At 44.6% G+C, this 22,811-nt stretch overlaps 3 protein-coding genes across 7 annotated transcripts in view; 1 reads left to right on the top strand and 2 right to left on the bottom strand.

The window, feature by feature from the left end:
- Positions 1–1,256, bottom strand: part of fstl1a (follistatin-like 1a) — a 14,495-nt gene extending 13,239 nt beyond the window's left edge. Inside the window, exons 1-2 of the mRNA XM_027010167.3 lie at positions 1,115–1,256; positions 948–1,004 (exon numbers count right to left, since the gene is read on the bottom strand). Coding sequence (XP_026865968.2) covers positions 948–1,004 — 57 coding nt within the window. The 5' untranslated portion in view covers positions 1,115–1,256. The remainder of the gene's footprint in view (positions 1–947; positions 1,005–1,114) is intronic.
- A 174-nt stretch (positions 1,257–1,430) lies between these two features.
- Positions 1,431–21,126, bottom strand: LOC113577493 (gap junction alpha-8 protein). Of its 5 annotated transcripts, none has more exons than XM_081701060.1 (7): positions 20,991–21,126; positions 4,468–7,652; positions 3,133–3,188; positions 2,827–2,895; positions 2,588–2,690; positions 2,457–2,496; positions 1,431–1,983 (listed from the first exon to the last, which is right to left on the bottom strand). In XM_081701060.1, the coding sequence occupies exon 2, from the start codon at positions 7,635–7,637 to the stop codon at positions 6,564–6,566; it is 1,074 nt and encodes a 357-aa protein (XP_081557186.1). In that variant the 5' UTR covers positions 7,638–7,652; positions 20,991–21,126; the 3' UTR covers positions 1,431–1,983; positions 2,457–2,496; positions 2,588–2,690; positions 2,827–2,895; positions 3,133–3,188; positions 4,468–6,563. The 5 variants fall into 5 exon arrangements, with proteins under 5 accessions (XP_081557186.1, XP_081557185.1, XP_081557187.1 ...); XM_081701059.1 differs by lacking the exon at positions 20,991–21,126 and adding an exon at positions 8,005–8,571; XM_081701061.1 differs by lacking the exon at positions 20,991–21,126 and adding an exon at positions 8,138–8,571.
- gja5b (gap junction protein, alpha 5b) lies at positions 14,611–22,576 on the top strand. Its single transcript, XM_035535123.2, has 2 exons — positions 14,611–15,565; positions 20,517–22,576. Exon 2 carries the CDS (start codon positions 20,538–20,540, stop codon positions 21,693–21,695), a length of 1,158 nt encoding a protein of 385 aa, XP_035391016.1. The 5' UTR covers positions 14,611–15,565; positions 20,517–20,537; the 3' UTR covers positions 21,696–22,576.
- The last annotated feature ends 235 nt before the right edge of the window (positions 22,577–22,811 follow it).

Raw genomic sequence — 22,811 nt, 5'->3', positions numbered from 1 at the left:
GGTTTAAACACACACACACACACACACACACACACACATTCCTGGAGTATATCATTAGAGGCCACAGAGTGTGCAGAGTGTATGCAGAGTGTATCTTCAAAGACAACCGAAGAGATGAATGTAAAGTATAAAGAAAGAGAGCGAGAGAGAGGGAGAGAGACCCACTCATGGATTTGACAAAGCCTTACCACATTACCACCTTCCTGTACCACCCACGTGGCTCAAGCTACAAGTGTTTCAACTGCAAGCGCGACGCCACAGGGCAATAACACGGCCGCTGCCTGCCAACACAGACCCCAGCTGGAGATGTGCCTCCTACACCTCCCTGCTTGTTTGTTTTCACAGCTCTCTGCAGCTAAGGTTCATTTGCCGTCAGATCAGTGACACCAAACTGACCAGGCCTGCCGCTGCAATACAAGTTAATTAAGTTTTTTTTTTTTTAAACAAACAAAAACAAAAACCCCACAACATAAACCTGGCCACCATTCAGCAGTGTCAGTATGACAGCAAGCGTGAGTGGCCACTAATAAGAAATACTCACAACTGCAGACCCACAAAGGTTTTTTTTTGTTGTTGTTAAATGAAGGAAAAATGTTTCTACTTATGAATTTGAACTTAAATCAATTTTTACAAAAAGTAAAATAAAGAAAAAGAAAAAAGGAAAAGAAAAAATAGGTTGAATAAAGGAATTGAGTTTTAAAAAAATAACCAAAACAATTTTACAAGAACTATCCACTGAAACGCGCTGTTAATGTTTGTGTACTTACACGTGAGAAACACAAATGAGAAAAAATAGAAAGAAACGAAACTGTGATGTATAGATGTTTACATTTTAATTGCTAAGTTATTCCTAGATTCGAAACAAAACAAAACAACAACAAAAAAGTAATTCCTCGCTTGTAGGAAATAAAAGCAAAGTGCAGCAGCAAAGCCTAAAGAGAACTTACCTCCGCACGGCAACTCGCGACGGCGAGCAAAACGAGTAACGCGCAGCTTCGCCACATCTGCAAGAACGACGGTCAGAACAAACGACATCAGAACAAACGACTTGCAGAAGTCACTGCAATTTCAGTAAATATATGCGCTAAAGGTTGGTGCGTTAGCTCTGCGCTACCTTTGTCACGCAGACCCCGCTGGCTGCTGCACGCGCTGAGGAGGACTCTGGGGTTCACGTCACGTATGGACGTTGGCAGGAGCTCGCGGGGGATTTTATCTCCCCGCCGCCGTGCGCTCGTGACGCGAAGACCCGGGGAGACCGAGTTCTCGTGCCGTCCACCAAATGAAGGGTTGCGCAATGCGCGCCATTCGGGCTGGGCAAAAGCCGTCGTTTCCTTGCATTCACACTTTGGTGGGGATGCCACTGGTACCCAACTTAGAAGAGACTTAGAAAAATGGGTACGGGAGCTGCACGACGCTCTGTTCGACAAATGTGTCCCATATGTCTACAGAATAATTAGATTCCCATAATATAAAACGCCTATAGTAATTTACAAGACCTACGAGCGATGTACATTTTCAAAATTCGAAATAAAGCTTATTTCTCAGAGAATGAGCAGAGTATTACATTATATAGTCGGACTGAACGTATTTTCTTTTTTTTTCTTTTTCTTTTTTTTTTGAGAAAGGTAAAACACACTTGAGCCTTTCTGCTGTTCGTAAAATTAAATAAAACGCTGGCACTTGTTAGTTTTCAATGACACCCCCTGTGCATGAAAGACATTTGAAACAGTAAGATTTTGACAGTGATTGGCTCAACAAAGTCAGACGGTATATCATTATAAGCTTTTATGGCAACAATGCGTTTAACAAATATATGTTAACGATATTTTTACAAAATGCATTGAAATGTGCAGGGAATAACAGGGATCAGTCTGCTTCATCTAACGTCCAGTTGTCAGGGCTCCATTTTAAATAGATTGAATTTATTTTCTCATTATAACTTTTGTCCCTGTGCCTTCTGTTGGTTGTGGTTTCTGCAGAATCCTTAAAAAGCAATGAGGCACAGGTAGTACATGTTAGAGAGGTCTTTATACACTCACATACTGCAGCAATAAAGGCTTTAACCAGGCATGTAAAACAAACAAACAAAAAACAGCAACCCTCCTGTGCCTAATACACTCAGACCAGGGCAACTGCCACTTCTGAGTCAATTCTAATGCTGCAATGAAAATGTTCTGCCATAATATCCAGGCAGCAAGAGACCCAGAGGTCAGAAACACCACTGTTAAAAAGGCTGATGAAGGCAACTGACAACCAAACTGGGGCATCACAAGGGATTTGGGGCCCCATGAAAAGATATCACAAGGGGCCCCACTGCCTAACAATCGAATCATTTTTAGGACCCTTCAATCAGAGGGCCTTGGAATCATCCTAACTGAACAGTGTGTTTCAATGCCAAAACGGAAATGCCCTAGAATGGTAGGGAAATAAACTTAAATCCAACTTAATCTTCTTACCTCTTCCCCATGGTCTTCAGCACTCAGTGATGTATTTTTCCTGCAAAGGCAAAATTTAAGACGTTATCATATTATGCAAAGTGTTGTATGTTGTTAATAACATGCTTGTTAGTGTGTATGTGAGCACTCACCTTTCGCATATATACTTGAGGATGATGATTATTAATACATATGAGAGAACTAGAAAAACAGACACTATCAGGCACAGAACGAGGCCTAACACAAGAGCGCCGTCTGTGAGAGTGGACAAAAGGATGCAAAAGGAGGTTAACAATAGAAGTTAACAAAGGACACAGTGTTAAGAAGCCTTGTAATGCAGTTTAATGCTTATTCTCTCTAAAGATAATGATCTGCTCGTTAGAGCACTTACAAGGATTTGGAGATTGCATGGGTGTGGATTGCGTGGAACGTGTTTGCAGTGTAGATACAAAAGACATTTCTTACATGGAAAAAAAACAAAAAGTTGTCATATGGAAGCAACATCACTTTAAAAGAACATTTTGAATCATTTAGCAACACTGCACCATTGCACCACAGTGTTAGAGTTATGTCCTTCAATCTAAAATACATAGTTTCAAAGTCCTAAAATTACAATTATTGGCAATAGTAAAAAAAAAAAAAGTATACATTTTACAATCCATGAATTGTCGCATGCATAACATACTGTTTTACTCACATCAGTCCACGGGTGTTGCTTGTGAGCTTCAGATGTTTGTCACCTCCAACCACTTCCTAAAATAGCACACAGGAAAGCAAATGGGGGAATTTTCACAGCCAGACAGAAAAGAAAAAACAATAACAAACTGAAATGTTGCTTGTGAATTCACAGTGAGCAGTGATGGGGCAGGACCAGCTGTGGCTGTCCAACTGTGCTTCGTGAACGTTTTTGATTCAGCTGGTCAGTATCAAATGACCTTTTTTTTTTCCGATTGCAAGTGATGCAAGCAAAAGTCGAGACAGCAAATGTGGAGTTAACTGAGAAAAAAGAGGGGGGAAAGGTCAAACTACGCAGAAGTGTTAATAAGCAGATGAATAGCATAGGACACGTATGTGTGTGATGATCTAAAACTTTCCATTTCCACATCTGCTGTGATGAGAACAGAACACTAGGGTGCAGCAGTGGTGTTGAGCTTTCATTTCGGATTCTTTTAGGACTGTTAGGGTTCTGAGCGGTATTTATGATTTATGAGTTTTATGCGTTTTGTGCGAGTATATGTATGGGCGGGGGACATTGTGCATTGGACATTGGATAGGATCTCTCACAACACAACCTAGTTTAATGATGCCAATGCCCTTTTTTTCAAATTATATTATTTTATAAGAAATTCTACGAATACGGAAACAGGAAATAGACATGCTCACACTCTCAGAAAAGGGAAGTTGTGAGACACCTGGGGTCATTTTTGGTACATTTAAAAATCTGTTTCTATATGTGATACCTGGTCTACTCATCTGAAAAAATATTGTAACAATGATCTAGTGAATCCGAAAAACACCAATGCTAAACTTTTCAAACACCAAATACAAAAGTAGTCTCTATACATACATTACTTGTACATGGACTATGCATTTTTTAATGGAAATATGGGTTAAACCACAGGATTAGAGTATTTTTCAATTAATGTTTTAGACCTTGATAAACGTATATCATCCGTGGACAGGGTTGGAGTGTTGCTATTCATGTCATTTATGTCATAGTGTTTATAGTTACTGATAAAACATACCATCAATTTAATTCTCTTGACAGTAGGCTCTAAATGACTTGCAGTGAACAATATAGGACACCTGCCTCATCCCAAAAGTCATACACTGATTTATTACATTTTGTTTTTAATCTTATACTGATAAAGCAGTATTGTTGATACCAAGATTCAGTTATTGATAGCCAGAATTGTTATCCATTATGGACTTTGCAGGTGTTAATTAGAACATCTTACTCACAATGTCTTACACTCACAAGACTGATTAAACCGTAGCTATAATTATATTTCAATATTTAAAGTAACCTTACCAAAGTGGTCTTTGTGCAGCATTCTGAACACAGGAGCGAGATGTGTGTAATGGAGGTAAACGGCAGACTTTAATAAACAGAAGTAAACAACAATAGGAGAAGCATAAAACGGAAGAGACCACAAATAAATGGAGCAGAGATGAGAGTAGCAATTCCAGCAGTGTCCAGAAGAGGTAGCGATGTACTGAGCTGGAGTCCTGGACCAGGCGAGGTTTAAGTAGTAAGGGAAGTAACGAGAGACAGGCACAGGAAATGATGGGCAACCAGGGGACCATGAACACGGATGTGTGATTGGTGACGGGGCAGATGGATGACTGGGGCGTGACAATATGATCGATGGGACTTCTCTGTTGGGACTTTTAGCAAAGTTTCAGATTCGATAGAAAGCAGTAAGTGGTCAGTTGCACGATTGTGGAAAGGCATTTGACGTTTGGCATGTTGGCTTTCTTACCTCATTTAGATCTTACCAAAGTATTAACTGGATATAAATGTATACACAGGGACTTTAAGAACACGTGGGCCTTTAAAAGGATACCATACCCACAAGGTGCTGTTTTAGGGCCCTTATTTGTCTAAAAGTAAGATTCTATGTTTTTAAATTCAGATGTTTTGAATACATTTTTTATTTCACATTTTATAATGTGTTGCATTGTATTATATTTATTATTTTTTATTGTAATCATGAAATTTAATATAAAACACTTTAAGAAGGAGGAACAAAAATTTGTGCTGTTGTTGTTTCTGCTGTTGGTGTTGGTGTTATTATGTTATAATACTATTGCGTATGTCTAATTTTTTTGAGTCAGTAATTAGAGAGACGTGTGAATGATCACAGAAAAAGGATGTAATGTAGATACAGAGGAAGCAATTGAATCAGATTTTTGTTCATGCATTTAAAGGGCTGGTTTTCAAAGTGCAGAGTAAAGCATTATTGTACATTTATACTGAGTGTGGAGAATGGAGTGGAGATTTAAACAATAGAATACATTTGGGGAAATCAGGCCCAAATTACACATATCACACCACCAAACCTAACGCATTATATGAGTGAATGTGAGCAGTCTGCCCCGTGCAACCTACACCTATGTCTGTGCTTCCAAAGTGCTTATAGAATTTGAAGAAAGCCAAAATAATCAAGAAGTGTTTTACAATTAAGAGAACTTAATATGTTATAGGGAAAGTCTTGAAAGATTGGACTTACATGAAGGATTTTTCATAAAAGTCTTTCCTACAAGTCATCTGAAATAGCCATTCACAAATGTCAACAGACCAAGCATAATAAAGGTAAAATATGATAGATCTCTTGTTCAAATTTTTATTATATATTAAAACTACCCAGTTGTCCTTAATGTCTGATTTTTAAAAATCTGCGTATGATCTCTGGCTCCACATTACAATGCGCTGAGTTGGAATTATCTTTATCGACATTGCAGCGACTGGAGCAAATCTGGCCCACACTTAATCTGTATGGAACGCGTAGAGATCATTAATCTGAACACGTATCTATAGCTGCATGAAGCTAGAGATCAGTAGAGTTTCAAGTCATTTAAAGCTACACATATTGGCAAAATGCACAGTAAACAGGTACAGAAAATGGATGAACTTGTATTTGGGCGAGTTACTGAGATGAAAGTTATATTACCCTGACAGCATTGTAGAAGTAATCGGATTATCAAAAGATTTATAAAATATCCTATACAACATTTAGCTAAATGACTAGTCTGAAAAAATGTAAACATTAGCAGTGTAAGCTACTTAAATAATTATTAAAATTCTGGTAATTTTTTTTTTTTTTTTTTTTTAAAGAGCACATTTTTTGATAATGCACCTTGTTTTGTGATCCGCATACATTTCCTACTTATGGGAATCTCCCAACTGGTCATCTTATTTTAGATTTGGGTGTTTCAGTTTTTTCGATAAGAAACAGTACTAAAAGTTTTTCTTGCAAAAAAAGAAAAGAAAAAATGCACAGGTTTTTTTGTTCCCCGTTTCTGCTTTTCCTCCTAAACTCTTTCAATTTAAGAAGCTGGGATTTTCCATGTCATTCCAATGGCTTACATGACCTCCTGCATCATTCCCAACCCAAGTCTAGAGGTTTATACCGTCAAGTCATCTGACCTCGCTCGACTGCTTGGTCTGCTTAGGCTGCTGAGGAGCCTCGAGTCTTCTATTGTGTCGGGGGCCTCGGCATCCGCTCCTGTGTGCACCTCGTCCTCGTGGACCCTCACAGCGCCGGCAACTGCGCTCTGCCCCACCATGGTCGTCTGGACATAGGAGGGCAAGGTCTCGTCATACACCTTCGTCGCGTCCTGCCTCCGCGCCGCTGCGCCGACCACCTCGGTCAGGGGGAAGAAGTGTGAGCTGGTCTTGTTTTCCTCTAGCGGCTTGTAGCCCTTGGGCTTCTGGATGGACGCCGCGGCCGCCCCGGGCCCCTCCGCCCGCGTCCGGTTCGGCTTGCGGAAGACGAAGGGGAACTTCTTCAGGCCCAGGTGGCCAATCTCCACGAAGTTGAGGAAGAGCGAGACGCAGGCCACGGCCAGCATGAAGACGACGAAGACGGTCTTCTCGGTGGGCCGGGAGACGAAGCAGTCCACCGTGTTGGGGCAGGGCCATCGACTGCACCGGTACAGAGGCAGGATGCGGAAGCCGTACAGGAAGAACTGGCCCACCACGAAGCCCACCTCGAAGAGCGTCTTGAAGACAATGTGGCAGATGTAGGTCCGGAGCAGCGTGCCCTCCAGCCGGAACTTCTTGCCGCCTTTGGGGCCGGTCTCCTTGCTGGCACGCCGGTCGGGCAGCGGCTCCCCACCGGCCTCCTGCGGCGGGCTCGGCTCGGCCTCCTCACGCTCCCGCCGCTTCTCCTCCATGTGCGCGTGGTGGACGGCGTGGCCGACGTACACCAGCGAGGGCGTGGACACAAAGATGATCTGCAGCACCCACAGGCGGATGTGCGAGACGGGGAAGGCCTCGTCGTAGCAAACGTTTTCGCAGCCCGGCTGCTGTGTGTTGCACACGTAGTCAGACTGCTCGTCGCCCCACACAAACTCGGCCGCCGTGCCCAGTATCAGGATGCGGAAGATGAAGAGAACGGTCAGCCACACCCGGCCGATCACTGTCGAGTGCTCGTTCACCTCCTCAAGGATGTTACCCAGGAAACTCCAGTCTCCCATGGTTGAGGGTTACCACTGTAGGCAGGGCAGAGCAAAGGGTTCAAATGAAGCAGTGAGACTAGTTTGGCCAAATTATCTTGATTGTAGAATGCATTGACAAACTAATGCAATAGAGAGTCAGTCAAAAGCATCAGCCTCTGTATAAAAACATTGGTTAAAACAAAGCTTAAAATTTGACTTAACTGTGTAATCTGTGGCCAGTAATCTGCTGTTACAAATTTACCATTTTCAATTTGGATTTAAAATGACCGAGACTATTTATCACTGCGAGTTATACTGTGTATGACTATGTATGTGACAAATAAACCAAACTTGAACTTGAACTTGAACTATAACCCATAAGTAAACCAGAAATAAACAATATTACTTTGCATTTCTCCCTCTCAGGCAAAACATTCACACTTCACCAGAAAAAAACAACCCTCATTTTAAAATTCAATTAAAACAATTCCAGGGCAAAAAGGGTCCTTGAGGAGCAACCAGCGATAGGTTAATGTTACCAAAACGGGCAACCGGCCACAGCTCGATGTCCCAGGTGCTTGCGATGAAGTGAACTGTTCTGCCCTCGGGTCCCCACCTAAGGCCCCCTCAGCTTGTCGCACCACTGAGCAGAAGCGAATGGATCTGGACCGATGGCTGGCATTTGAGTTTGCTGCGATATGTAAGCTGGGAGCCAGACGGCCTTTGTTCGGAGGGTGACCAGCGGTGACGCGCAGGACAATGAGATCCACAAACAAACGGGAACGTATGTGACGCTGCAGTTTTGCTACCGTAAAAAGCATGTGGTGGTACGTTAGTTACTAAACAAAACAAAACAAAAAAATGTTTATGATTGTATTAGGCTTATATCAAATTTTAAGTCCGCAGGATGGATTGATATATGCATTTATAACCAGGTTTTAAGTGTGAGTGACGGGTTGACGCATTTATTGACAAAACAAATGTAAATGTGAGTAAATGTGTCTTGTGAGGCACAATTCATCCTATTTTAAAGTTAACACTAGGTGTACAGCAATGCTATAAAGAAAAAATATTAATATATTCCTGAATCTTCAGGAACAGTTAATATGTAAATATCTGTAAATTAACAAAAATAAGGCATTCATGTAGAGGAATTAAATGTTAATGTCATTTGTAAACAGTGAATGCTTTGAACTCATAACAGACCAGTCCTTTAAATTCCGTAATTCACCAATCAAGTGGGAACATGGATCTGTGAATGGTGCAGCAGCACGTCTTGACATGGGAAAACTGCTCTCCAATGAAACTATTATTCTATAATAGAAACCACTGACATACTGTATTTGCATTTACATTTGTAAATGTAATGTATTTCCCTGGTAGTCTGGTGCTTGTTTTGCAGTAGAAAGGTAACATTCTCCCAGCCTTTAATATCAGACTGCTAAAACAGTTTTGTTTTATCAGTTTTTCATAACTACAGAAGACCAAGTATAGGGTATTAATATTGAAAATATTAATATTAAGTATTAATATTAAGAAGAGTCCAGGAATTATTTTATTTGAACTAAATATTGTAAGAATATAGCTAGAATGTAGATCAGAGGTACAAGTAAACTGGGGTATAAAGCAGAATTACTTAAAACCCAGAATCATCTGAAGGTGCGCCGAAAAATGTATGTTTACGAGATTACAAATTACAAATGCTTCTCTCACATTTGCAGTATTACAAGCTCAGTAGCTAAAGCAGACAGGTCGTAGTAGATGCAAACCCATCCAATAAGCCATTTCTTTGTATTTTCCTTTAGTCTGTATGAAAATCCTCTCATCCAATAGCAACAGAGAATGATGATCTACTAATGAAGATTATGTTAACCTGTGACAGTGCGGATAGTATTAGACTACTTGAAGCCATTCTTGTATAAATATTACTAGTTTAGTGCCCATGTATAACAATGTTGAACCCACTGACCTTGAAACCATTGACTGAGGCTGCCAGAAGGGATTGTGGGTAAGAACTCTCCATTATCTATTGTCTGCCATTGAACATATCTTATAGATTGCAACGTATCTGGCAACATATCTTTCAAAAAACATATTTTATTGTTCATCATCTTGCCATGACAAAGCAGTAATCTGTGGTTGTAAAACCAATGAACCTCAGTGCTGCTACCTCATTCACCTCCCCAGCGGAGATTTTCAGAACTCAGTTTTACAGAAGGCCAGTTTAGAGCCAGCTTAGAGCTCCCAGAGAAGTCACATGGTCTCTCGGAGCCCGCTAACTATTAGCACATGCGTTCCCATGCCTACCTAGACCCTAGACCCCCGCTTTAAAGGCACTACTTGTTGATGTTGCCGGCGCTGACGGTGTAAACCGAGGTGGTGAATAGTTGCCGGGATTTCACACAAAGGCATGCTGTTATGGCGGCACGCTCTGGGTCCTTTGAGCGTGCGCACTGAGGCGTGATTGCCCGAGCAGAGGGCTGGTCCTGCCGGCAAAAGTTATCTCACGGCCATCTGCCTACGTGCCGTCACATCACACGTCTCCTGCCCCCCGGGGCACGAATTAGCTGACGGCCCTAAAATGGTACTGCGCAGGGATAGTATGCGGGGGGCAGTCGCCGTCAGCAACTAGGAAGACTAGAGAGGGCTCAGAATGTGCTCTTTCTCCGTGCTGAGGAGAAAGAACGCTGGATTCCAATTGAGACACGGGAACATCTTTTCAGGGAAACTGCCACGTTTATTTGGTTCGCTGTTTCTTAAAGGTTTCTGGTCTGCAAGCACACTGAAGAGGGAGAAACACGTTTGGTTCGGCATGCCTTGGCAGAAATTACAAAATAGTTAATTGCTTTGCTTTTAGCCAGTTCGGTCAGGAACACCGCTTGTATTTGTGCGGCCGAGCTCTCCTGCTAATAATCCTTTTGTCCCAGTGCTAGTGTTTTGAATCTTCCTCCATGCGTCACTGTCGTCTCTGGTCTTTGTGCATAACAGAGATAGCAGTTACAAAAAGGAAGATAAAATCAACTCAGTGCAGTTCCATTCCACATGGTATTCCTCAGAGCACGGCGTCCCTGAATCCGATGTCAGGGAAGGAGATTATAACACTCCCATCTCTTTTATTCCATTACTTGATAAGGGAACATTACAACTCACCCGTTTGTCCTTTATTTGAGTTATTGATTCAGCCACATATATCTCATACATTGTTACTTTGTGATTTCATCAAGTGAAACACTGTGTTTAAAATCTGAGTGAACTATATACTAAATTATAAATTACTTACATAATTGTCATGTATATAATTGTTTGGAATTTGCACAATGACTACAAAAATTTGATTCATAATGTAATAGGTTTTTTTTATACGTGGCTCTTTGTGTACAAACTAAGAACATAAGTTCTTGAAAATAACTATAAATACAAACAAAAAAGAGTTTCATAAACATACAAAGTCTGTTTCATTATAAAATGTGGCCATTTCCAATGAATATTTGACTGATAATATATTGTTTGATAACTTGCTGTAGCCGTGTACAAACGTCCCAAAGCTAAAGGAGGAGCTCCGTGCTTGACAATAATGCCTCTAAAGCCTTAAAATCTGATCCAGGATCAGCCCCATGTCCGTTTAAAAAATACAGCTCTGATCTTGTAAGCAGCACAGCAAATGTCCTTTTCGCAACGCTCTGGAAAACACACCCAATAACCTTTAGCGTATCACCAACCCCATTGGATGGGTGGTGGTTAATCAGTTGTTCCCTCCAATCCGACAGGAAATGGATTTGGGCCTGGAGTTGATGGTGTAGAGGAAGAAAGGCCCACAGCAACACAATGGAAAAGCGGAAAGGAGGGCAGCAAGCTACAAAGGGACGTCAAGAGAATGAATGCAACCGGGAATATACAGAACAATGCGCTTCACAAGGTTCGGCTGTGTGGTGGATTGTTCAAGACCTATAACTGAATAAAAAGTTATTTTCAGGCGAGACCCTCCACCTCCCGAGTCCTTGCGAGAGGACTCAGGGATGAAGAATTCTAAAGCATATAGGTATTTGAGCCACCATCGCGGTTCTGGAAGCCTTTCCGGAAGCCTCTCCAAGCCAGGATTCTGTCAGGGATGAGATACAGGCTTGTCTGTGACACCAGACCGGTGATGGGGGCTCACTTTGTCAGGCGATAACCCCGGTCTCTTGAGTGTTGCTATCACACAGTAGCATTTTGCTTTGCCAGGTCTTCCTTTAAAAATAGGGTGTGGTAATTTGCTCTCCACAGCTTACTTCACTCTCTCCTCTGGTTATCACGTGGTAGAGGATCTGCGTGAGGCCAGCCATTAAAAATATCTCTGCCGTACGTCTTAGCTTAGCAAGTTTGTTGTAGCAGCTGTGGCGCTGTACTGCTCATTCCAACACATTACAACGAAGTTTTAGCTCTCAGTTGTCCAGCACTTGTCTAGCCTAATGTTTTAAATTCTTAGATATGCTTCATTATTGGCGTTCCAGGGTTTGTCCAGCTCGTTCATCGCGAGGAAGTGGGGGCAACAGAGAGCTCACTGAGCTGATGCACAGCTACTCAGCTCAGAGGGGAAAAAACTCACTGGTTGCTCAGCAGTTAAGGTACTTGACTTGTAATTAGAAGGTTGCTGGTTCAAACCCCACTGCTGCCAAGTTATCACTGTAGCAAGACCCTTAACCATCAATTGCTTAAGCTGTACTCAGTCATGATAAAAGCATCATGTAAGAACTCACTGGGTTGGCACACAGTGACTAAGCCCACTAGTGAAGTCAAGATGGGGGTGTGCAATGACTAAGCCCAGTGAGGAAATCACTGGATTGGTGCATGGTGACTAAATGTGATGGAGAACTCTGTGAGTTCTAGTGAAGAACTTGCTGGGTTGGTCCATAGTGAAGAATGCACTACAGACAGACATAAATAGAATGGCCAGTTGGCATTTTTGGGAACATCAACAGGGAAATGCACACATACTGTAAATAGCCCAGCGAAAACATTCCCAGCTCATGCTGGGACAGCCGGAGAGAGAGTGTGGGAAGGGATGTTATTAGAAACGGTTATTTACAAGTACAGACATACATGTAGTCTCTTAGAGAGCTCTGGGTGGGACTCATGAGATTCTTAAGAACAAAGATAATAATCAAAGAATTTCAGAGTGAAAGACAGAAACTGATTTAGCTTGAACTACAGCCATAAGGTTCAGATCCTTGAATGTTCACATTCCTTCATTGTAGACCCAAAACAACTGCAGAGACCCAAGACTCCTATCATACCCTCCATTGTGTTTTGTCATTGCGTCTTTGATCAATTTTTGAATGATACAAAAGCTAAAGAAAATGTTCAACAGCTTTCTATCAGTATTCTATTGATATTCTAACCTACTGTACCGGCTTACATACAGTCTGCGAGTAACTGACAGCACTTTTGTAAGTCGCTCCGGATAAAAACGTCCTCTGGATGCCTTAAATGTAAGCATAAATGACAGAAACCAATGTCCGTACAGAGCTTTCTGCCTTCTGAGTCGCAAATAGGGGTCAGACGTCCGTTTAGGGGTGAGGGTCGTTGATCACGTCCATTGGTCAGGAAGGAGAAGATTTGGAGAAAGCATTTTGCTGAGTGTGTAAGGGCAGCTAATAGTGGATGAACACAGAAGAGAGATGCTTTGAAAAGCAACCGAGAGGTCACACTCCTTTGTCCACACCAATAAAATGCCCGGGACTCTGCGGGCATGTTTGTTTTAGCCTTTGGGGGCTGTAATCCATTCGCACAGCTCAGGGAAAACCAGAGAAAGAAAAGACAAGTGAAACACAATTAGCAGCTGCAAGCAGGTCTAGGCAGCAAAACAGGAAGAAGGTCAAGATCATATACAGTTATGCTCAGCAGCAGCTTTAACAACGTTCACTACGTACCACGTCGAATTCATCAGAATAACAACGGAAAAAACAACATATCTGTGGGGATGGAACACACTCTGCCCTGCCAGTCTCGGCATTAAAGTAGGTTTTAATGCACAGTGTGCACCACGCCAATGTGAAGCCCCCCACCCCCCGTATCCCGCGTGACCCCGTTCGGGACACCTGGCCGAGCCTGTCATCGCCAGAGGATCCGAGCCGAGCAGGAGGCATTTTATCGCGTCACATATGACCAGTGGCGCTGACATGGAGAAGTGTGATAGCGGAGGTGCGTAGAGCAGTCAGAGGTGCCGACGCCAAACCGCGGCGGCGTGGCTCCACTTCACCCCCCGATCGCTCCCAAACCCAGAACAGTGGAGAGGCGTGATACGTACACGTCGGAGCAACTTTGACCACTCCAACGTTGCTCTTCCACTCCCCAGGCGCTCTTATGGATGAAATATAGAAGCAAAAGAAGTAGGGAAGAAAATAACGGAGGAGCTGAATTTTAGATGTGGCGGTGAGCCCGGAGCTTGTGGGGTCACACTACGTGACCGTTTTCTCAGCTCCAGCCAAGGCCAACATTTACCGTGTACAAAAAAACAAAAAAACAAAAAAAAAACAGCCCTTAACGATCCACTGAAGTTTATGAAAGGCATATTTGTTATCTTGAGGTTCGGTCTGGATTTTTTTTCCCCTTTATTGATATCTCTTCTAAGCAAAATTTTGCCATATTCTGTTATGGTGAACAGGCTTGTAATCACTTTTAATGTGAAAAGAACCTACAGAACGGCAACGTTTCCAGGGAGCTCTTTCGGGAAGCCAGCGTGCCAGCCGTGAGCGCGTCTCGGTGCGCAGCTCAAGTAAGCTCCGCGGCACAACATGAGCTTGCAATGACCAACTTGGGACTGAGAGCCCTAGGTAGAATTCCATTGTTTTCCAAATCGAATCTCACTTCCTCTACTGATGAGGAGATATTCTCCTACTCTAAAATAGAGCATCGGGCAAGCAGGCGTGGGGGGCATTGTGCCTGGGGGGAGGGAAATGGAGGAGGACAAGAAAGAGGGGGAGAGAGAGCGAGGGGGGCCGAGGGAGGGCTGAAAAGGAGGGAAAAGCCTCTGGCATTTCTTACGATGCCCTTAATGCCCGTGGGTGCACTTTCCATTGTGATCCGAGCCCCAGCCTGCGAGTAGCGGCTTCTTTTTCCGCCGGTCTGAGATAGAGTGACGCTGCGCTATCTGGCTTCCTCCGGACGGGTTCGCTGATAGCTCTGGAGAGGACGAGGGAGGGAAAAAAAAAAGGAAAAAAAAACTCTGGAGCCAAGAGGGAACGAGCGGATTCATTTACGACTAGACGACTAGAGGGGACATCTGAGAGCCCGTCTCAGTGATGTGGTGAAGGGAACGATAACTGGAAGGCTAGTAACCCACGTCTCGCCCAGGCTGAAGGAGCCTGAAGCAGGCCAAGTCACCCTAGTGAGACGTCCTTCTCCAGCCTCGGACCCTTCGAAGGAAACGTTCCCCCCCCGCCGCCAGTCCTGTCCATCAATCTGTCTCTAAAGAATCCAGGACTTCCACGCCTGTGCGACAAAGAAAGAGGAGGAGAGCAAACCACAGCCCCATCCATCCTCATCACGCTCTACATCCAGGCCGTCCTGACGGAGGTGTCAGTCCCGGCCGCCACGAATCAGAGAGAAGGACACGCTAATTCCCTCTGCCCCGCCACCGAGAGACATCAAACCATCCGCATCGACAGCGTGGGCCGCAAAGCGAGTCTCGTCCATCTTGTTCTGCCAGCCCTTCTTTGCGAAGACGCCTCCGGAACCCCAGGAGCTAATCGAGGACTGCTCCGTATCTTCACACAAACGCGAACGGAGTCATCACAGAAACACCACCTTTCTCCCCGCCAATATTCAAGCTCGGGAGTCTTTAAAGTTCAAGCCTTAAGTGCCTTAATCGTGAGGCGGCCTGGGGGATTTCTTCCCGCAGAGCGAAACAGGCGCGTTCGTAGAGGGGTACGGCTGTCTGATATCCAGGAGCACTCTGTCAGGAAGAGGAAGAGAGGCAGGCCGCACAGGTAGAGTAGACCGGTTTGAAAGTGTTCCTGTATGAGTTTTTCTGTGGAGGCTGACGCTTCTTAACATCGGAGAAAACGTATCACCCACATCATACCTACTTTTATAAATGTGTGCCTCGATTACTTTCTATATTCATCAGCTCTTAAAGTACATAGAAATGTTCGGTAAGCATCATTTGAATATTCAGAGGAAAATCCTTACCTAAAACAACTGAAACCCAATTCCATATTCCATATGACGCTGACAATCAGAAACAACAAAAATTATAACCAGACTATCGATGCACTCGCTGTTTGACGGCAGCGTTCGCAACTGAACTTTTGTGACTGTCAATAAGTTCATGTCAGACCTGGTTTTGAATTACATATTTGGGCATGTTATTCAGATGAGACGGCTGCAGTGGAATCAGAATGGTGAACAACACAGAATCCTACAAATAACACGAGCCTCATAGGTACAGTCCAAGTCACTGAAGAGTGTTTGTCTTAGTTACTGCTACTGTGAGCTTAGCATTAGGACTACAGCCATAAACATTAGTGAAAGCATTAAGATAAAGTGCAAACTAGCTAGAACAGAAAACAAACCAGATGTGGAATTACAAACGTCCAATTTGTATATGATTTCAATGCTTAAATCAATCAGTAAAAAGATGGATAATACTTTATTTTATAATACAATGCATCTGCTGGAACTTTGGCTTTGGGTCAGTATTGTCAATGCATTCAACTGACATTGAAAAAACAGATCAACACCTGAAAATAGATGCAATGTCTTTATAAAATAAGCACATGCACGCACGCACGCACGCACACACTGTAGCACTGGGAAAGCATATCCTGTAACACATTGTAAGCATAAGTATTTTAGCCTCGTGCACTTTTTGTTGTAATGAGTAACCAAATGCCACCCTGCTATTTCAACCACTGTGCCAGCTCACCAGCTCAGCACACACACACACTCGTACAGACACACACTCGTACACACACACACACACACACACTCGTACACACACACACACACACACACACACACACTCGTACACACACACACACACACACTCCTCCTTAGAAGCCCTGGCAACACCTAGAAAGCTTCTCCTTGTAAAGTTGTTTTACTGTAAAAGGGGCGTAGGGCTCGGACGAATTGGACAGGGCAGTGTAAATATTTATTAAGGTAGTGGAGCTGGTAAAAGCATCCAGGGAAAGTGAAGGCTGCTGTACACACTTCCAGGTTGGAAGCTGGGATGTTTCACCCGACGTCTTCGGCTGTCCGGTTCCCACTTGTGGGCGGTACTGCTACTGTTCCCAGATCAGATCGGAGAAGTACTGGATAGGACTTCTACATTCTGATCAGTGGTGTTGTAAGAGGATTTGGATATTGCAGGTTGCTGAACTCAGAACAGCTTCTTTGCTTGGTTTCCGGGAAGTTGGTGCTGTATCAGTTTGTTTTCACACCTCAACTTATCAAGGTCTCATTGTCGCTGTATGCGTATCGGGTACTTTAAACCAATAGTGCCATCCACTACTAAGGCAAGATGGCACTTGTATGTCACAAGCCTTTGTAAAAATCTGTGTAGTGCAAACCTTAATACGACATTCCACGCCCCTTCTGAGAACAAAAAGCAGGGCCAGATGTCACCGAGCAGTGGGAGAGTTTGCTATGAGTCCTCCTGTTATAGTGATATAAACATGCACTATACACACCACTGTCAGCGGTAGCTCAGTGGTTCAGGTACTTGCCTCGTAATTGGAAGGTTGCTGGTTCAAGCCCTGTTAAGCCCCTGAGCAAAACCCTTAACCCTCGAGTTGTAACTCAGTCATAATTGTATGGATAAAAGTGTCATGTAAATAATGCTACCCACTAAGTATGTTCCTTTGCTGCATACAGTTTTATTGTTAAATAACAGAGGCCACCGAAACACCACCTCTAACTCAACCCAAAGAAACCCAACTATTTCTGGAACCAATAAGAATGGTTCAAATGTGTCCAATGGTTCCAATAAGAATGGTTCAAACATGCCTTAGAAGACTTTGAGATGCAAAAGGGATACTAACCCAATCTTTGGGCTTAGTACTCAACCCCAACGCACCAGAACAAAGTGCCTGGTATTGGCTGGTCCAGTGGACTGTGTGGACTGTGGACTGTGTGGAGATCTCTCAAGGATGAGGAGGGAGATACTCTTATATACTGTGTCATGGCAAAACCTCTGTCTAATTATATCATCACTATGGTAGCTATTATATGACATGTGTGGTGGGTTGTTGGCACTTTACTGAATCTTCTTTGGTTCAACACTAGACAAAGACTAGCTCAAATTTGGTGTAAATCTCAAACCCACATGAGGCCAAGCCTCGGGCCCCTCAGCCTGAGAGTTCCCTTCTGCGTCCATCGCCACTGCAGTGAGTCAGGCGCGAGCGCAGAGCGGAAGGGTCTTGTTATTCCACCACTGTTTCTCCGAGGTCCTTCTCAGCCCTCTGCCGCCTGGTGTTTCTCCACATACACACCCCCTACCCCCCTTCCTATCTGTATACTCACATAGCAAAAAAAAAGCAAAAAAAAAAGCATTGTTCTCATTTCGAAGGGTAAACATTCGAAGAAGGGAGTCGGGGAGTTCACCCACTTCCTCACTTGAAACACCCACATGGACAAAGCTTGTAGGAACACAGGTCTGGATCTGAGGACAACAGACAGAGAGCTGACTAAGGGCTGTAATGTGACAGGTATAGGGTTCTTCTTGGCGTTCAATTAGGAATAGTGTTCATGGCAACTCGTTATCACTTCATCTACTGCAATTTACATTTATGACATTTAGCAGACACTTTTACCTAAAGCAACTTACAATTATCACCAAGTACAATTTAAAGCAGCTGAGGGTTAAGGGCCTTGCTCAGGGTCCCAACAGTGGGAACTCAGCAGTTGTGGTCTGATTATTAGTCTAGTACCTTAACGGTTGAGACACCCCTGCCCTTCAGAGGATACAGAAACTCATTCACCCTAGACCCACTGGAGTAGCTGAGACTCCCACACCTACACTGAACTTGCTACTATACTATATATAACTATATATGGAGAAATTAAGCATGGGATGTTTATTAGCTGGGCCACCCAGGGAGGAAGTCTTTTCCTCTTGGGAGTTTTACACTCACCACTGTCGACTCTCATTAGGGGTCCGACCTGAACATCTCAAAAGCTGCTTTGTGATAATGTGCGCCGTGAGAGGCGCTATATAATACATTTGGCTGCAGTTTAATTGGGTTGTTTGTGCGGTGTCCAAATACTGTAAATGATAGCTATGTTTAATTATAGTCATTCTGGTCGACCTCAAAAACAGTGGAAGGAAGAGGAGTCCGAGATCTGCACAATAAACCCCAGCAAGGGAACCGGCTATAACTGATGGTTATCTCAGTCAAGCACTTATGGCTTATGAATTGCTTCATTGTTCATAATTTGTGCGTGCTATGAAACGACCGGGTTTTTAATAGAGGGCTGACATTTGCGCTGGCTCTTGTTTGTAAGTGTTAAGCGTTGCCCTTTTTGGCCCGGGTGTCTCGAACCCTGCTAGTTTCCTTTTAAGTGCTTTGTAAGAGGGAAATGATATTGTTTGAGATTGCTTCCTTCACGGGAGGGGAGCAGAACAGAGGCTTTTGCCCCACAGACGAGGCTCTGAGTGGGCTTCCGCGCCGCCGGGTTCAGCATGTCTCCTGGAATCTACCCATATACACTGCCAGACAATAATAAAGGTGGCATGGGTTCAACTGCTCAGGTGCCTGTCATCCAATGGTTCAAATCACTAGGGGAGCCTACTGAAGGCCTGGACGCATTAGAGATGTTGGGATTAGGGTTGTAATTAAACTCTGGTAGATCACCAGAGGTGGGCATCTGTAAAGAGAGGGATTTTGTCTGGAGCAAGTGGCTTTGCTCTGCATTTTTAACACAAGAATCAGTCCGAACAGCTCAGCAGTGCCTGTCTTTTTCCTCGTTGTGGATCTATAAGGACTGGCTGTTAAAAGAGCGAGTGAGCATGTGCAAACATTCTTCAGCATGATTTTACTTGTACATCCCGCCAGTATGTCCCACGGACAGAGCGAGCGTGAGTCACGCAGGCACACGCAGCCATACGCCCCCTGCTGGTGTGTCTCAGAGAGAGAGAGAGAGAGAGAGAGAGAGAGAGAGAGAGAGAGAGAGAGAGAGACTTTTTCTTCATGGTTAAATAAACTCATTACATATAATTACCAAATACGTATTTGAGAGCATGATATTGATGGTATATTAACTGGTCATTGCGTGCTCGTTTCCCCAAGAGTTGAGGCGGGAGGTCAAATGTTTTGTAGGGGAAAGGTGAAAGGTTACCAGCTAGTGCTGTCTCCTCGCTAGCGTGATACTTCGCTGGGAGAAAACAAATATTCGGCTCTCGTGAGAAATGAACGACAGGAATGTTAAGCACAGCACGCATCAGAAACGAACGGCAGGCGGCGGGCCATCACGACCATGCCGTTCCGCATTATAAGGGACAGTTCAGACTTTCAGCCCTTCGGTGAAAGTGTTTGTGTTGTAAGTGCTGTGATGTATTCGCCTCTTTGTATATTTTTAGCCGAGACTTCCTTTAAAAAGTTTAAACGTTTTTTCCGCTTCTCGGAGAGAGAGAGAGAGAGACGCACAGAAATGAGGAGGATAAGCAGTGTAACGGTGCATGCACACATGCTAAATATAGCTGCGTTTCTACATGTCGGTAGAATACCTTAAACCAGGGGTATTCAGATACTGAAGACCTTCACTTAAGCAGAAGTGCTAAATTAGAGTTACTTAAGAAAAAGTGGTAGATTAGAGATTGCAATTAAGCCTTGTAGGAGCTAATAATCTGCAGGATTGGTGTCACACCAACAACCCTCTCTCCCTCTCACCTAGCCACATCCTCCGTCTCACTCTCCCTCCGTCTCTCCCTCTCTCTAGTGGTTCTCCCCCTGATCGCCCATGGCTGACTGGAGTTTGCTGGGGAACTTTCTGGAAGAGGTGCAGGAGCATTCCACCTCTGTGGGGAAGGTCTGGCTGACCGTGCTCTTCATCTTCCGCATCCTGGTACTGGGCACGGCGGCCGAGTCATCGTGGGGAGACGAGCAGGAGGACTTCACGTGCGACACGGAGCAGCCGGGTTGCGAGAACGTGTGCTACGACCGTGCCTTCCCCATCGCCCACATCCGCTTCTGGGTGCTGCAGATCGTGTTCGTGTCTACGCCCTCCCTCATCTACATGGGCCACGCCATGCACACGGTGCGCAGGGAGGAGAAGAGGAAGCAGAGAGCGAGGGACGACCCGGGCGGGGAGGGCGCGGGGGATGGGGGTGGGGGGCGGAGCAGGGGTGGGGAGAAGTACCCGGAGGAGGAGCGAGACTGCGAGAAGGAGGAATGCGGGGAGGGAAGGGTGCACCTGAGGGGGGCGCTGCTGCAGACCTACGTCCTGAGCATCGGCATCCGCACCCTGATGGAGGTGATCTTCGTGGCGGTGCAGTACATGATCTACGGAGTCTTCCTCCAGGCGCTGTACGTCTGCGAGGGCCTGCCATGCCCGCACCCGGTCAACTGCTACGTCTCGCGGCCGACCGAGAAGAACGTCTTCATCGTGTTCATGCTGGCTGTGGCTGCCGTGTCGCTCTTCCTGAGCATGGTGGAGCTCTACCACCTGGCGTGGAAGCAGTGCAAGAGGTGCGCGAGGGACCACCGGGCCAGGAAGCGGCAAAGGGCTGCCACGCCCTTGGCGGTGGCTGCCGCCTCTCCGGAACCTTCCAAGCCGGACCGGGCCTGCACCCCGCCCCCTGACTTCAACGAGTGCCTGGCGACGACCTTGACGCCGCCCCACCCGCTGCGGACGCATTCCCGCCCCAGTTGCCCGCCGTTTAATGACTGCCTGGCCAGCCATCAGAACTCTGCCAACATGGCGACGGAACGCCGCCGTAGCCGTGACGACTTGGGGGCGGTGGACTTCCTCAAGATGAGCTTCTCGCAGCAGTCTGTGGACACGCCCAACTGCGCTCCGCCCGTGTTGCTAAACAACGGACTGTTAACGGACAAGCGGCGTTTTAGCAAGAGCAGCGGGACCAGTAGCAGAGTGAGGCCTGACGACCTGGCAGTGTAGCCTTGACAGCAAACAGCAACTGTAACAAACAGCCGACGACAAACGGCGTCGAAGATTACCGCAGCACCGTACCAGCAGATGACTGGCTCCTTAACTTATCAACACTGGAATGCCTGTACGTGTCCCATCTCGTCGTATGTAAGCATGAAAGATGCCTATCTGTCTGCTGTTTCATAAGAGGCGATAATGCGGCATGTTTACCTTTTAATGAGTACACCGAGAAAAGAATCCTTTGACGGTTAGCTCATAGTAAAGATATGCACGCTTGTGAGATTGTCCTGTTAAAGGGAGATGCTGAGCAATTGCTGAAAGGTTGCTGTCATCAAAACATTTGTGGAAGTTTGAGCGTGAGACAAGCCTACTTCAACGAAAAGGCCATCGGAACATGCTGACACCAGGGACCTCAGCTGTGATTGGCCAAGGCAGCATGAATCCTCATGGGAGCCAGGATGGCAGAGGGCAGGCCAGACTCCAGACACCAGTCACTCCCAGGGACTCTCCGTGTCTCTGTGCAAAGGCAAGACCTGGAGCTCCTACCGGCCTGCGCATTACTGGACTAGAATAAATGGAATGTTACAGGTTGCAATTCTGCAAATTCATGGGCATTATGGCTGAAAAGGAATACAAGATTCAGTGGCTTATACCTAAGCATCAGTACTGGATGCTGATTGGCCAGTGAAGCCTAATATCTTATTATTAGGTTTGATCTTGATGCTTATTATCAAAGTTAATGCACATCCTCTGGTTTCCACATATACACATCAATATGTATGGAAAATATTATTTGCACTATTGATGTTCATTTGCAGGTTTTGTTTTGTGATTTTAAGCATGCCTAACATCTGAAATGGTAATCAGATAAAAATAATTTTTTAATTTTACATTTTGTTCTATACTACTTAATAGTTTAGGTTGCTGAATCACCAAAAGACAAGATCACTACCAAATAAGGGCTAACTTTTCTGAGATTTTTTAATTACACTGAAAGATTCAAACCATATATATCTGCATTTCATTCCAAAGCTTTTCCCTATTAAGTATATGCAAATAATTGTTTCAATAGCTACATTTGCAGTCATTTCTAACAAGCACAACCTGACGAAGCACAGGATTTGA

This window comes from Electrophorus electricus, chromosome 18 (assembly GCF_041902795.1).
Source record: "Electrophorus electricus isolate QZ-2024a chromosome 18, ASM4190279v1, whole genome shotgun sequence".
NCBI lineage: Eukaryota > Metazoa > Chordata > Actinopteri > Gymnotiformes > Gymnotidae > Electrophorus > Electrophorus electricus.
The sequence above is the reverse complement of the archived record's forward strand: the minus strand, read 5'-3'. Positions and strand labels throughout refer to the sequence as shown.

What these genes read in the sequence shown, in the direction of transcription:
- LOC113577493 (XM_081701060.1), bottom strand. Translation starts at nt 7,637, where the DNA reads ATGGGAGACTGGAGTTTCCTGGGTAACATCCTTGAGGAGGTGAACGAG.
- gja5b (XM_035535123.2), top strand. Translation starts at nt 20,538, where the DNA reads ATGGCTGACTGGAGTTTGCTGGGGAACTTTCTGGAAGAGGTGCAGGAG.